Here is a 12,984-nt window from a genome sequence, read left to right as displayed (position 1 = left end):
TCTTACCTTGAAAAGACTGTTTGGCTCTGTCCACTAGTTCTTCAATGGGATAGCTTGCTAGGTCTCCTCTGGCATGCTTAGTTTTGCAGTAAGTACATGCATTAAGACACCTGTTTGGAAGATGAAAATAATCAGTTTCTTCCCAAGAAAGCCTTTACATGCACAACTATCTTAACACCTGAAAGAAAGAGCTTTTATATGTACAACCAAACAAATAATAGTATTCTGTTTTAAAATCAACAAACTAAACTGATCTGAAGAGTGTTTTGCTCTCATACTTCCTTAAAATATCCTTCACTTCTACAGAGAGGATGAGAAAAATGATCAGCGTAAAACACGTATTCCAATTCAAAGAGTGGGAATTTACATCTCTTTAGAAAGCTATAACAGAATTAACAGTTGTTCACTACTAAATCATTACTAAAGACAAATATCCAGACTTTCAGTCCCACTAAACAAGGAGAGGAAAATAAAAATTAATAAATCATGAAAACTATGCATAGATTTTAAGTAGTCTGTATCCTTGAAAACACATTTGAGTTGGATTTTCCTTATTTCGTTTAGCTTTTATAAGCTAAAATAAATAATATTTTTAAATAATATTTTAAATATTTAAATAATTTTGAATATTTAAATATTAAAAAAATAAATAATATAATTTATAAGCAAAATAAATAATATAATAAAGACCGAATCATCAACAGGGAAAACAGGTTGGTACAAAAGATCTCAGCTTATACAAGTCTCCCATAAGAAAGAGGAACAAAGTAAATGCTTTTAATTTACTTGAAATGGCAGTAAAGGCAGATTCATTCAAAGTAAGAGCAGGAAAGGATAAAAAACAAAACAAACACAAAAAAAAAACCAACATATCACTCACTGCAGGTTTTACTTGGATTAGCTTTTGGATCCTGGTCGTACCATGAATGTAAAAAACACAACGTTAAGAGGTGTTCATTATACTTCTTTTTCCCCCTTCTCCCTTTTTAAAGCTGACATGGGCCTACATTTTTAATAGGTTAAATTGTTTCAAACTTAAAAAAAAACAAACAAACAAAAAAAAACAACTCTTGTTCACGGCTATTGGACCTTAAATTCTTACAGCTTCAACATAGTAAAGGACTTGGATGCTGAAAAAAACTAATGCTGGAAATACAGGAGTATTATTATATAACTTTCGAAAGAGTAATGAAGAGGCATATATAGAACTGGGTGGTTTCTGAAGGACAAGGCACCAGCTATAAGGCTGTTTACCACTTGGATATACTATCTTGTCTTCTATTAGTGTCTAATAACTCCATGACTAGGTAATTGCTGCTTTGCAAACTGTAAAGGTTTTCCTTACCAAAGATTCCACCTCAAACATTGGTTATACCTTGTTTGCACAATCAGTGGATTGGGAAGTGGAGAAAATTGCTCAGGTATTCTCAGGTGCCCTTCTGCCCCTCAGCTTGACCCTGAGACCTTCCTCCACTGATCCAATCCTACTTTCTGCTATAGGACATTTAGAGAATTCTGGATTCTCTCTGCTAGACTGGATGTTGAAAATTATGGATTAACTTATTTACATATAATATTTATTCTTTCTTATCAGATCACGACGTCTGATTTTAGTGTCCATTTTACAGAAGAAATCTTTAAAGAGACTTGACCATAGCGATAAGCATGTTCTACTAAGAACTAAAACTGTATATGAAGTAACCTGCCATTCAGTAAAATATACAACGGTTGATTAAAAATTGGGGGAAAAAAAAGAATTCTAAATCTGAACCTTTACAACCTGCTCCAGGTGCTTCATTCCCACCCAACGACAATTTATCACCTGTCAGACCTTTTTTTGTTTCTTGCTTTTCTTTTGCAAATCAAGAGCCTTTCACTGTGCAGGATTTAAAGCTTGTTTAATAGAGTAGCATTTGAAATCAAGCGTATGAGCAGATAATTATTTTATGCTTGACCTGTGTCCCCTATTTAGCAAACGAAAACATCTTCTACTACGTACTAAAAGAGGGGAGATTAAGATTAGAGGTTAGGAGGAAATTCTTCACTCAGAGGGTGGTGTTGCACTGGCACAGGCTGCCCAGAGAAGCTGTGGATGCCCCATCCCTGGAGGTGCTCAAGGCCAGGCTGGATGGGGCTTTGGGCAACCTGGTCTGGTGGGAGGTGTCCCTGTCCGTGGCAGGGGGTTGGCACTGGGTGGTCTTCAAGGTCCCTTCCAACCTGAGCCACTCTATGATTCTATCCTGTGTCACTGGCCATCTGCAATATGTCACACAGGGCTTTCTTTCCCTTATAGCCCCAGAGGGCACTCATTTCTCCATTTTCCATCCATGATTCTTTCGAACACCTTCAAATTCTTCCAGGCTTGCAAAGAACGTCTCCCTCTTCTTCCCCCTCTCCCTACCTTCACTTTCTTTGATGACAACTCTCCATTCAACCCACCACTTCATTTCTAAGATGGCTGCCCTCCAGTCATCCCACTGCCACACTCCTTCCTCTCCATATCATTCACTTTCTTTCTAAGCCAGCTTTCTTCCACAAAGCTTTCTCAGCCAGCTTTCTTCCCCAAAAGCAGCATTATAGATTGGCGAAGCACGTGGCCACATCCTCACCATACTGCTACCCCTGCCTTCAGCAGCCTGGTGCGGTGGTTGGCACTGGCTTACAGAGAGCTTCCACCCACCACTTGCTCACTCCTCCCCTCAGGGGCATAAAGCAAGGAAGAATGGCAACCAGGAAGCTCGTGGGTCGAGAAAAAGGTGGGGAGATCACCCATCAATTGCTGTCACGGGAAAACCATGGGGAAAATTAATTTATTGCCAAGTAAATATAAACTTAATCCCAAACCTTTCCTCTCCCTCTCCCAAGCCTCACTTCACTCCTTCACTCCAGTCTTCAAGACACATCCTGCCCTGAGCAGCAAGGACTAGCACGGGGCAGCCCTGCTAGCACCTGGGCACCCAAACGCAGTATGCTGGGCTGAAAAGAGTGCTGAAAGAAAATGCTGGCATGGGAGAATACTGCAGGCAAAGCGCTATCTATACCTTTACAAGGACACCTTATAAGCAGTCCCATCAAACGCCATGTTGTATTTGTTAGCCCACTGATGGAAGATGTTTGTTACTGCATCGTTACAGGTGAGGCATGCAGCAGGAGCTTGAAAGCCTGTATTCATTACAGCTCCAGCAGGGTAGAAAGACCTCCTCTGTCATTTAAAGAAAAATAATACTGAGTGAATAAACGAATAAATAAAAACAAAACATTTACCTGTTACTTATAGGCTGACCTACAGGTGTTTTGTTTGGTTGGTTGTTTTGGTTTTGCTTGTTTGTTTGTTTCTTTTAGTTCTCAGTTTATTTTTTTCAGATCTACTTTCATTTCAAGGAAATGCAAAATCTGTTTCATAGTGGAAGCATCTGCTCTTTTGCAACAATACACAATGGTTTGGCTTACACTGGTGATATTTGCACTAATCTTTTTTTTTTCCAAAGCAAGTAAAATTGCCAGTTATTTTGACAATTTTCTCAGGTCATCAAGAGCAGATTTAATTTGAAACAATCCTGCCCCGTGACCCCAGCCGTGCTCTCCACTTTTGATTTCTGATCAGTGTCCTAGGAATGTCTGAAAAATCCTAGGTCAGACATCACAACATGGGTACGTACACTAATCAGACTTTCCTTCACCTTTATCTAGTGTCTAGAAGAAATTTTATATTCCCCAAAGCTCACCATTGCCCCCACAGGTACCATAAAACAAAAGATTACTTAAACACTGTCCCTTCTATCCACAGAGGAGAATTTTTTTCAGCCATCAGTAAAGAAGGGACGTACGAAGATTTTATTTCTTGGGGTGAAGTAAATTATTAAACTCAAATTTAATTTTAAACTTTTCTTCCTTAAGCTGGGATTTGGGAAGAAAAAAATGATACCAATGACTTTTACTATTACTTCAATTTACAAACTCTAAATACAAATTTGTTGGAAAAGTTTGTGTTTCAATGGAAAGATTACTATCAATTCTTTGTCACCTCTAACTGTAACCCTGCATGAAAAGGAAACTTTTATGGACCTTCTTCAAGATGGGTTACTTCATCATAAGCTTGATAACAATCTATAATTTCCGCAGCACTGACATTTAAAATAAACTTCTAACTTTATTCCTTGGTGATAGATATAAATAGCACAGAAAGTGAAATCCTAATATTCCAAAATGTTCCCAAGTCTTTGTAATAATATCTGGTCCACAGCCTGATTTCAGAAAGGACAAATCAAATACTGGACATACGGAATTCAAATTGGTAAGTCACACCATCACAAATGACACTGCAACATAATTTAGTGATAGGTTTTAATAGTATATCATTAAATGCAAGAAGTCTCCATGAATAGTATTTTTAAGTAATAAAATTATCATTTTATTATTCATTATATTCATTATTTTCGTTATTAGGTCCCCCTACTTAAGAACATTTTGTGTCTTTTGTTTTTTTAAACTTCTTTATACATTGTGTTTGTCTATGTACTTTTTTTCCTCTAAATAAAGTATTAAAAAGGATATGATCACCTTTATCCTGAAAAAAGATATGAGCAAGGCACCAGACAGAAAAGAAACAAGTCATCAAGGTTATTTAATTTGACTGCAAAGGTCAGAAAATGAATAGCATTATCCACTAATCTAATATGAATGGATGAGCCCAAAACTAAACTAGCATCAACATACAGTAAAAAGGATTGTTTATGCTATTTACATAGAATTTGTTTTGTTGTCACACCATTGTCATATTTAGAACATAAAGTAGTATATTACCTCTTGCTCTTTTTCTTATGATTTATGCACAAATCATATATGTATTATTCACTGTATGTATTTCACTCTGCATTTGGATAATAGTATTTATTACACAGCAAGAGTACTAAGTACCAAGAGAACTAAGTACTAAGCAACAGTACTAAATAGTGAAGTTATAAATCTCTGAGCCTTGAGGATAAGTTTCATATCTTCAATATTCCTTTTCTAAAAGACCTAACAATTTTTGACTCATCTCTCACTGCCTCTTCTCTTTACAACCTGGTATCTAGAAACATATGAAAAAACACACCTAGTATCCAACCATATTTATAGTAAAGAACATACACTAGTTTCTCATGCATCCTTATAGTTGCTTTATAGGCAAATATTTTTTTAATATAGGTCCTGGGCTTGGTCACAGAGAGAGACTGGAAAAGTGTAGCAATAAGTGGGGAAAAAGAAGGGGAAGTTATTCTCCAAATGTTTACGATTGTTTCTAAAAGCTTTATTATTATAGTCTTTAAGTACACTTCAGGGGGGTCGCTGATTTAATTTTGGGTAGGGGCTGAAGGTTGGGATTTGGAAGCAGACTTTCTACCAAGTCTACACCCAATTAATTAAATCCTCTTATAAAAAATATTGTCTAATGTGTAACTAATTTGGTCCATCTTTTTTTGTTAATCAAAGAGGGTAATGAAAACAAAATGAAATAATGAAAACAAAATGAGAGACTTTGATGTAATATAGAAGAGGATGAATTTTAGAAAACAAAGAAAAAAGAATACTTCTAAATCCTATTTGTATCATACTTGTTAATTCCAATTTGGAAAATAATTAATCTTTTGGACTGCAGCTGACAAAAAATGCAGATTTTAAACACTATTTGTAGGAATGCTGAACTAACCACTTTTCATAGGTCTTAGAATTATCTTCTCCTAAAAGTATAAATTTATAACTCAACCACAAGTATAAGTACGTGTAGGGTGTTTGTTTTTTCTCCCAGTAAGCCAACCTCTATTCCAAGTTTCTAGCATAACAAATTATTCATAAATCCATGCTCCCACATCTTCAGACCACAGTCTACCAGCTGGAAAAAGGTTTGTGGGAACTCTGGACAACCTGTTTCAGTGCCTCACTGCCCTCTAAGTAAAGAATTTCTTCCTTAATCTGAGTGTTGCGTCACACTAAGCGTCATTCACCAGCAAGTGGATCTTATAAAACAAGCCCAGTAGGTAAAATTTCCTTAAAAATCAGACTTTATCACAGCTGAAAATCAAATACACAGGACTAAAAAGCCAGCAGGCTAGTAGTTGCAAATATATATTTGTGTGTGTGTTAAAATGGAAACCTTCTTCAAACATTTATAGTTGGTTTATAAATACTGCTTTCTATTAATACAGGTCAAAACTTACTGCATAGAGATACCATAGACATTTATGGAAAAAAAATCTTAATGGTCATCATGTTTGCAATCACCAGCTTGTTTTGGATAAAGATTTTAGGGTTTTGTTTTCTGGAATCACTAAATCCTGTTTTTCCAACATCTTACGTTTAATAAAGTAGTTTGCATTATTAACCTTTTGCTTTGAATTATTAATATTTATTCATCCATGTGCCCAATACACAGAAGTATTTCACAACAACATAAATATTATCCACAGACAGATTAATACCATGGGGATAGTTAAAAAGTTTTTGCACGTTACCGAACTGAACATCATTGACATTTTGGTCAAGTGCCTGAAATTTTGTTGTAGAGACAGGAAACAGTGGTCTTCACATTGTTCAGTTAGTATGTGCTCAAGCAGTGCATTAGATTAAGCAGGCTCTTCATTTTCAAAACAGTAATATTCCTCATAAAACACACACTTCACATTAAAGGCTAGCCCTTACAGATGGAACTAATTAGAAGTAAGAATACTCATGACATGGCAGACAAATAAGGACTTCCCTTCAGTGGAACTAATCAGTGGATTTCAGCAGCAGATGAGAACGAGCGCATAGACAAGGAGCAAAATCTTGGTTCCTCTTAAATTACTAAGAGCTGCGCCACTATGTTTAGTGAAGACAGGATTCCACCCTCAGATACTGGAAGTATAAAACATCTTTCATTGAAGGATGAGAAAACAGCTCAATTACAGACAGTGGTGTGCAATTAGTGTGCTATTCACTCACATTTAATGTGATTGACCAAGACCAAACATCTGTGAGCAAGATGGGAGAGCTGCATAGCCGTGACAGTGTCATATGACAGAAGATCCCTGCTGCTCTGTGGGTGGTTAATTTGGGGCAAGGAGGGCAGTATGGCCCTCTTCATTTCCTGAATAATCCAGTAAATTCTTGCTTGGTATCAACCTAATGAGCTTGTTAAAAAAAAAGAAAAAAAGGAAAAAAAAAAACCACCAGTCCTCAGCTGATGATCTCCCAAATTAGAAATTCAAGGAAGTAAAATATCATTAGCCACAACTGACTCAAAACATTTACTAATATCTGCTTTTATGAGATATGACTAGTTGTATAAATCCAGGGTTTTATGAAGCTTGCTCTAAAAATAAATAAATCTGCCAGTAGCACACCACCCCTAACAGTATGCTGGAACACACATCAGTACAAATACAGAAAGATTGCTCATAATAGTCACCCTCAGCAGCTCTCTGCACCTACCACCAGACTTCCTTAGGCAGCCTCAATAATTCCAGCACAAGAGTATTTTGCATTAACATACAGCAGCTGTCCTGAAAGGGAAGCATGACTTGCTTGTTTCAAAGTACAGTTCACAGAAAAGGTTTAGGCTTTTGTAAAATACTTTTAGTTTGTATTAAATGTAGTTTTGATAAAAATGCTCTGTAATGTGAGCAAAGGGAAAACTCCCTTTGCAGGCTTGATTGAGCAAAAGAAACAATAGAATATATACTCTCAAGAGACGAAAGGGAGATGGATACTACCCAAAACTTACTTAGCAAGAGCTAGTAGAATTCTACAAATGGTTTTCTTGTTAGGTTACAAAGATTTGTAAAATCATAACAACAGCCTTAACTCTATTTATAGAGTTAAATATTGTGAATATTTGTTATTATTTTATCTCCATAAATGCTACCTTACACTTCCAAATTTTTTTTAAATCTTATCAAGCCTAACTGCAATTGATCAGGACCAAAAAAAAAAAAAAAAAAAAAAAACAGTTTATGAAAGAGAAAATATGCCTACTGCACCTGACTTGTTTTCAGGAAACTGTTATTGCACTTCAGTTCAGACATTTTACAATAAAGCTTTTCAATCCACTATGGCATGGAAGATATTTGCCTTTAAAAATCTGGGGCATGGGAAGTTGTTTTCACTTTAAAAAAGATTTGGGATTTAAAGTGTTTGGAAACAGTGGCAAGCTATTTCTCATCAAGGCTAATCTGTCAAAGCAGCAAACCACATTATTACAGAAATATTGTTTCCACTGGTTTGTTCAAAGTGAGCTTGGACATGAGCCATAATGGCTATGCCACATAGATACACTCAACATTACAACAAAAGTTCTGTGATAAAAACAGGACTTCTCTGAAACTATGTTTGTAGTCAACCATTTTAGAAACTGCAATGCCTACTTAAAAAGAAAATGCTTCTCAACAGAACTTTAGCAAAAATAGGATGGCCCTTCAAGACACTGTGCAGTGTGTGGGACTGTACATTATTTTCTCAAGGTGTGATGCAACTATCAGATGCTATTTTTTAATTCTACAATCTATTCCAAGCACAGAAAGATCCTAAGAAGAAAACATTTGTAGAATTCTACTAGCTTTTGTTTACTAAGTTTTGAGTAGTAGGATCAAGGTATATTACCATTTTGTTCTTCCAAAGACCTTTGAAGCCAGTGCTTTATTTCGTAATGTCTCACCAGTTCCTAATCAAAAGGAATTTGGAGACAAGGCGGCCCAGTTAGTTTGATAAGCTATAATATGATTTAATTCTGTACTTTAAATATTTGCATTTTGTGAAACTGAATTCCAGAAGTCAAGTGCAGGTAATTCAAAGGGCACAGCTATGTAGTTATACCATCACACATTGAATTTGTTCACTTTTAAGGCCAACGATTTAACATTAGCAAAATCGAGTGCATCAATGTCACAGTGTTTATCTAAAGAGATGTTTTATCAATTATTCTGCCTCCAAAGTTCTGCAATTATTTGAATTATTTCAGCATTCTAGATTGACATTAAAGAGTAAAGCAATCTACCACAAAGCTGCATACACTGGTGTTCCCCCCTCCCTGATCTACAATCGTGCATTGCTAGGTGTTTACTGGAAACTGCAATGACTTTCTCTGCAATCCAAACTACAGCTCTGTGATTCACAGAGTCATAAGTTATTTTAGAAGCATTTCCAAATAGCTGCTGGGCTACACAGACCACAACTTTGAGGGCAGATCATGACAGTCACTAATGTAAGAAAGCATCTCAGCTGAAATAGCACAGGTAGATAAATGAGGTTCTGTGACTGCACAGAGCAGAATATGCCACAGAACTGTAACTGCCAGTAATTGATTCTTTCAACACTTCATACAGAGCAACAACATTTGGAGGTCCATGACTCCTGGTCTCAGTCAAATAGAAGTAATTAAGGCAGTAGAAATAAAGAGTTAGGACAGAAACACTCTAGACAGAAAAGATAGTTTCTTAGAAATCTGGTCACAGCTAATCCTCAAGATGCAGTGGCGGAATACCCCAACAATTCAGCATGCATAAGGAACTGCTATTCTCAGCTCCCTCCTAATAAACAGCAGTAATTGGAAAATAACCTCTGAGGAAAGGATTTTTGGAGGCTTGCTTTAATTTATAAAGTTTGAGAGCTGTGAATTCACAGTTGCCTTAGTATTTAAAGCATCAAACAGTATAATTTCATTAAAGAAAAACTCTACTGGGGACAGATAACTTAGCGTAACACATACAGAATGCTCTGAAAAACCTAATTGGCTTAGTAATGAGCAATTTCATAAGCTTTCAAAAATTCAGCTTTCAAAGTTTTCTAGCAGAATAGCAACTATGAAAAGAACAACTTTGACCAAGTAGCAGGGGGAGATGATAAACACATTTAGAGTTCTGTTTCAGGAATAAAGCATCTCAGCTGATCTCCACAAAGGGAAGGAGAAAAATGAGAGGGGGAGATTAGGGGAGTCAAGTGTCTTTCTACAAGCAATCTACTTTATTTACCATGCATCTTCACAATGTTAGCAGCTCCTGAATCACCCTTGCAGAAAGCAAGGTTGAAAAGTAGACCACTGCCTGTGATAAGAGCTATTGTTTTTACTTCCTGAATGGCTTTTGGGACAGACGCTTTTAGAGTGGTGAAATCTCAGAGGAAACATTAGGCTGCAGTTAATTCTGTAGCATGCAGCAGGTATCACATGGATTCTTGGGAAAAAAAGGTATTGTTTTTGTACTGGTCAAAACATCCTGGAGGGAAAAAGTTGTATTTCAACAGCGGTGAGACTACCAGGCTTAATTTAGAATTTATCTGAGATTGCCATCGGACCATTTTCCAAAAAAGTACTTGTACAATGTCTGTGGGAAAGTGGATCTGAATTGTCTGCGTAAAATAATGGCAGAAATAAGTACTTAATAAAAACAAACTCACCATTTATAACCTAGAAAGAATTGCTTCCAATGACTGCGTCTACACAAACCTTTCTGCCCCCAAACGGCCTACCAGTTGTAGCAGTAGAAATGCTATAAACTCTGATGTGGACAAGAATCTAAGTATTATCTAAAATTAATACTATGCTGCTGCTCTTAAATGTCATCTCTGTGCCCTGTGATAAACCAGTTAGTCTTAGTGGGAAAAAAAAAAGGTACATGCAGCAGTAAAAAGAGATACATGCTTCAAGTATATCGTCTTTGCTATGTATCACTTTGTCTACTTAAAATGAGAGAAGACCACACATATCAACATAATTGCCCAATCTGAAATCTGTTTGAGATTTTCTAAGCAGTTTAATGGACTGATTTACACAGTTATATAAATCTAATGACTGATTTATTTTAAAACTAGAAATTTAAACCGGGATCTTATATCTGCATTTAAGAGTCTCCAAGGAGATTTTCACAAGCAAATGAATCCCTGATACAGCTATCCCTGATATAGCTAAGTCAGTCTGATTATCTTCATGGACATACTGCCCTAGCACCTTTTAAGGATCTCAAAGAAAATACTAGTTAAGGTACTGGCTATTGAAAAATTAGACAGTCTTACTTGAATTACTAGGCAACCTAACATTTAAGTGATTTTCTCATTATTTTATAGTGTTACAGTTTGAAGTATATTAAAATGTATTTTACTGTAAAAATACAAATAAAAGCATACTGACAGTGCAGAAAAACAGGAAGCAGTAACCTTTAGTTACCAAATAACTAATCATCCTCAACTGCTCCATCTGCTTTAACTTCTCTAAATTTCTTCCCTTCCAAGGATTCCTCAGTTTTTGTTTGTTTGTTTTTAACTTTTCTTCTTCTATTTTCTTCCTAACTTTTTCCTGTTGTCTTGTGTTCAGTGACCATGGTGCCGGCAACTCTCCTGTGGTGTCCTCACGTCCCAGTGACTGGAACAGTCTGACTTTCTTCCAAACTGGTTGGCTAGTGTTTGTGTGCTTTGATTTCCTCTTTAACCACTCAAGTCTGTGGTGAGTCTGAAACTTTTCCAGTTCAACTGCTGCCAGCTTTGACAGAAACCATAACTTGCAAGGCTGCTTTTATTTTTTATGTTTTTTATAAGCACAAAGACATCTAGTTTTTATCTGTTTAGACTTAACTTGAAGAAAATTCTCTTGATTTTTTTTTCTTTTCCTTTTTGTAACCTTCATTGCAACTCAGATAGTTATGTTCAGTCATTTAAAAGAAAATCAGAAGTGTCATGAATTAAGCCTCTAATGCATAAATCAGAGCATTCAAAAAAGGCCACAGAGCCCCTTGGGGAGTCAGGATCTAAACAGCCTCTAGACATTACAGACTGAAAAATACACAAGAGGCAGCCCTAGCCATCAAAAGCAAAGCTAAAAAAAAAAAAAAAAAGAGTGGACAGACAAAACACAAATTAGCTAAGCAATTCAGTTGTTTACAGACCCTAGTCAACACTTAAATAAATGGAAGTTTCTTCATATACCCACAGAAGCATTTGGCTACAAGAACATTATCCTTGCAATGGCTGACTTGAAACGATTTTGCAATCTTAACAGCGCTCTTAAAAAAGACCCAGTCTTTAGGATGACAGGAGTTTTGCGCTGGCTGCCTTTGAAACAGAATTTCACAGGCTGTTTAACAGACCCTATAAGCCAACGCTGCTACAAACAGTACTGTTTTGTTCAGCGAGCACTGCAGACCAACTTCCCAGAGCTGCAGCAATCCTTTCGCAAATAAATAGGGTTGATGATGTCATACTGTAAGACATTTGTTTGCCTGTATTAGCCTGGGTCAAAATGACATTTTCCTTGTGAGGCAGAATGGGCTGAAGCAGAAGAGGTGACGTGACCTTGCCTTGTACAAGGTGACTGAGCCTAGGGGAGGGTGGGAGACGTCACGTACCTTGATTTCAGGCAGGCACCCACCACAGGCCACCCATAGATCCCTTAAAACCTAATTTATTTCATAGGAAGTGAAGAAGTAGTCAACAAAGTGGATGAAAAACTGGCCATGCTGCTGGGCTCAAATGGTTGTGGTCAGCAGTACAAAGTCTAACTGGTGGTTGGTTAGGATGGGTGCTCCTCAGGGACTGGTGCTGAGGCCAGCGTTATTTCATGTCTCACTAACAAGGTGGCTGAAGGGATGTAACGCATCCACAGCAAATCCCATGCTGGAGGTGGGGGAAACAGTTCATGTGGTGGAGGCCAAGCCTGCTCTTCTGAGGGATCACAGCACCCCGCAGAGATGTGCCAACAGGAACTTCATAAAATTCAACAACTGCAAGTAAAAAGCTCCAAGTCTGGGACCGAATAATCCCACACAGACATGCAGGAGGGGAAGGAGGCTGACTGTCTAGAAAGCACCTTTACAGATAAGGACTTAGGCAAAGGATCCAGGCAGGCGATAAACTGAACATGAGTCAGCAGCATGCCCTTACAGTGAAGAAGGTCATTGCTCTGTGCAACTGGACTACACACACAAGAATGAAACCAACAGGCTGAAACGATTAGTGCCTTCTGCTCCGCACTTTTAAGACTGC

The 12,984-nt window shown here is 37.1% G+C and overlaps 1 protein-coding gene across 2 annotated transcripts in view; it reads right to left on the bottom strand.

Moving 5' to 3' along the window:
• Nucleotides 1-12,984, bottom strand: part of CDKAL1 (CDKAL1 threonylcarbamoyladenosine tRNA methylthiotransferase) — a 436,369-nt gene that overhangs the window by 241,158 nt on the left and 182,227 nt on the right. For both annotated transcript variants that reach the window (XM_083825860.1, XM_083825861.1), the window contains one exon: nt 7-110. In XM_083825860.1, the coding sequence (XP_083681986.1) occupies nt 7-110 (104 nt within the window). The remainder of the gene's footprint in view (nt 1-6; nt 111-12,984) is intronic.

Source organism: Anser anser (genome assembly GCF_964211835.1).
Source record: "Anser anser genome assembly, chromosome: 2".
Classification (NCBI taxonomy): domain Eukaryota; kingdom Metazoa; phylum Chordata; class Aves; order Anseriformes; family Anatidae; genus Anser; species Anser anser.
This window is presented reverse-complemented; position numbering and strand designations above follow the sequence as displayed.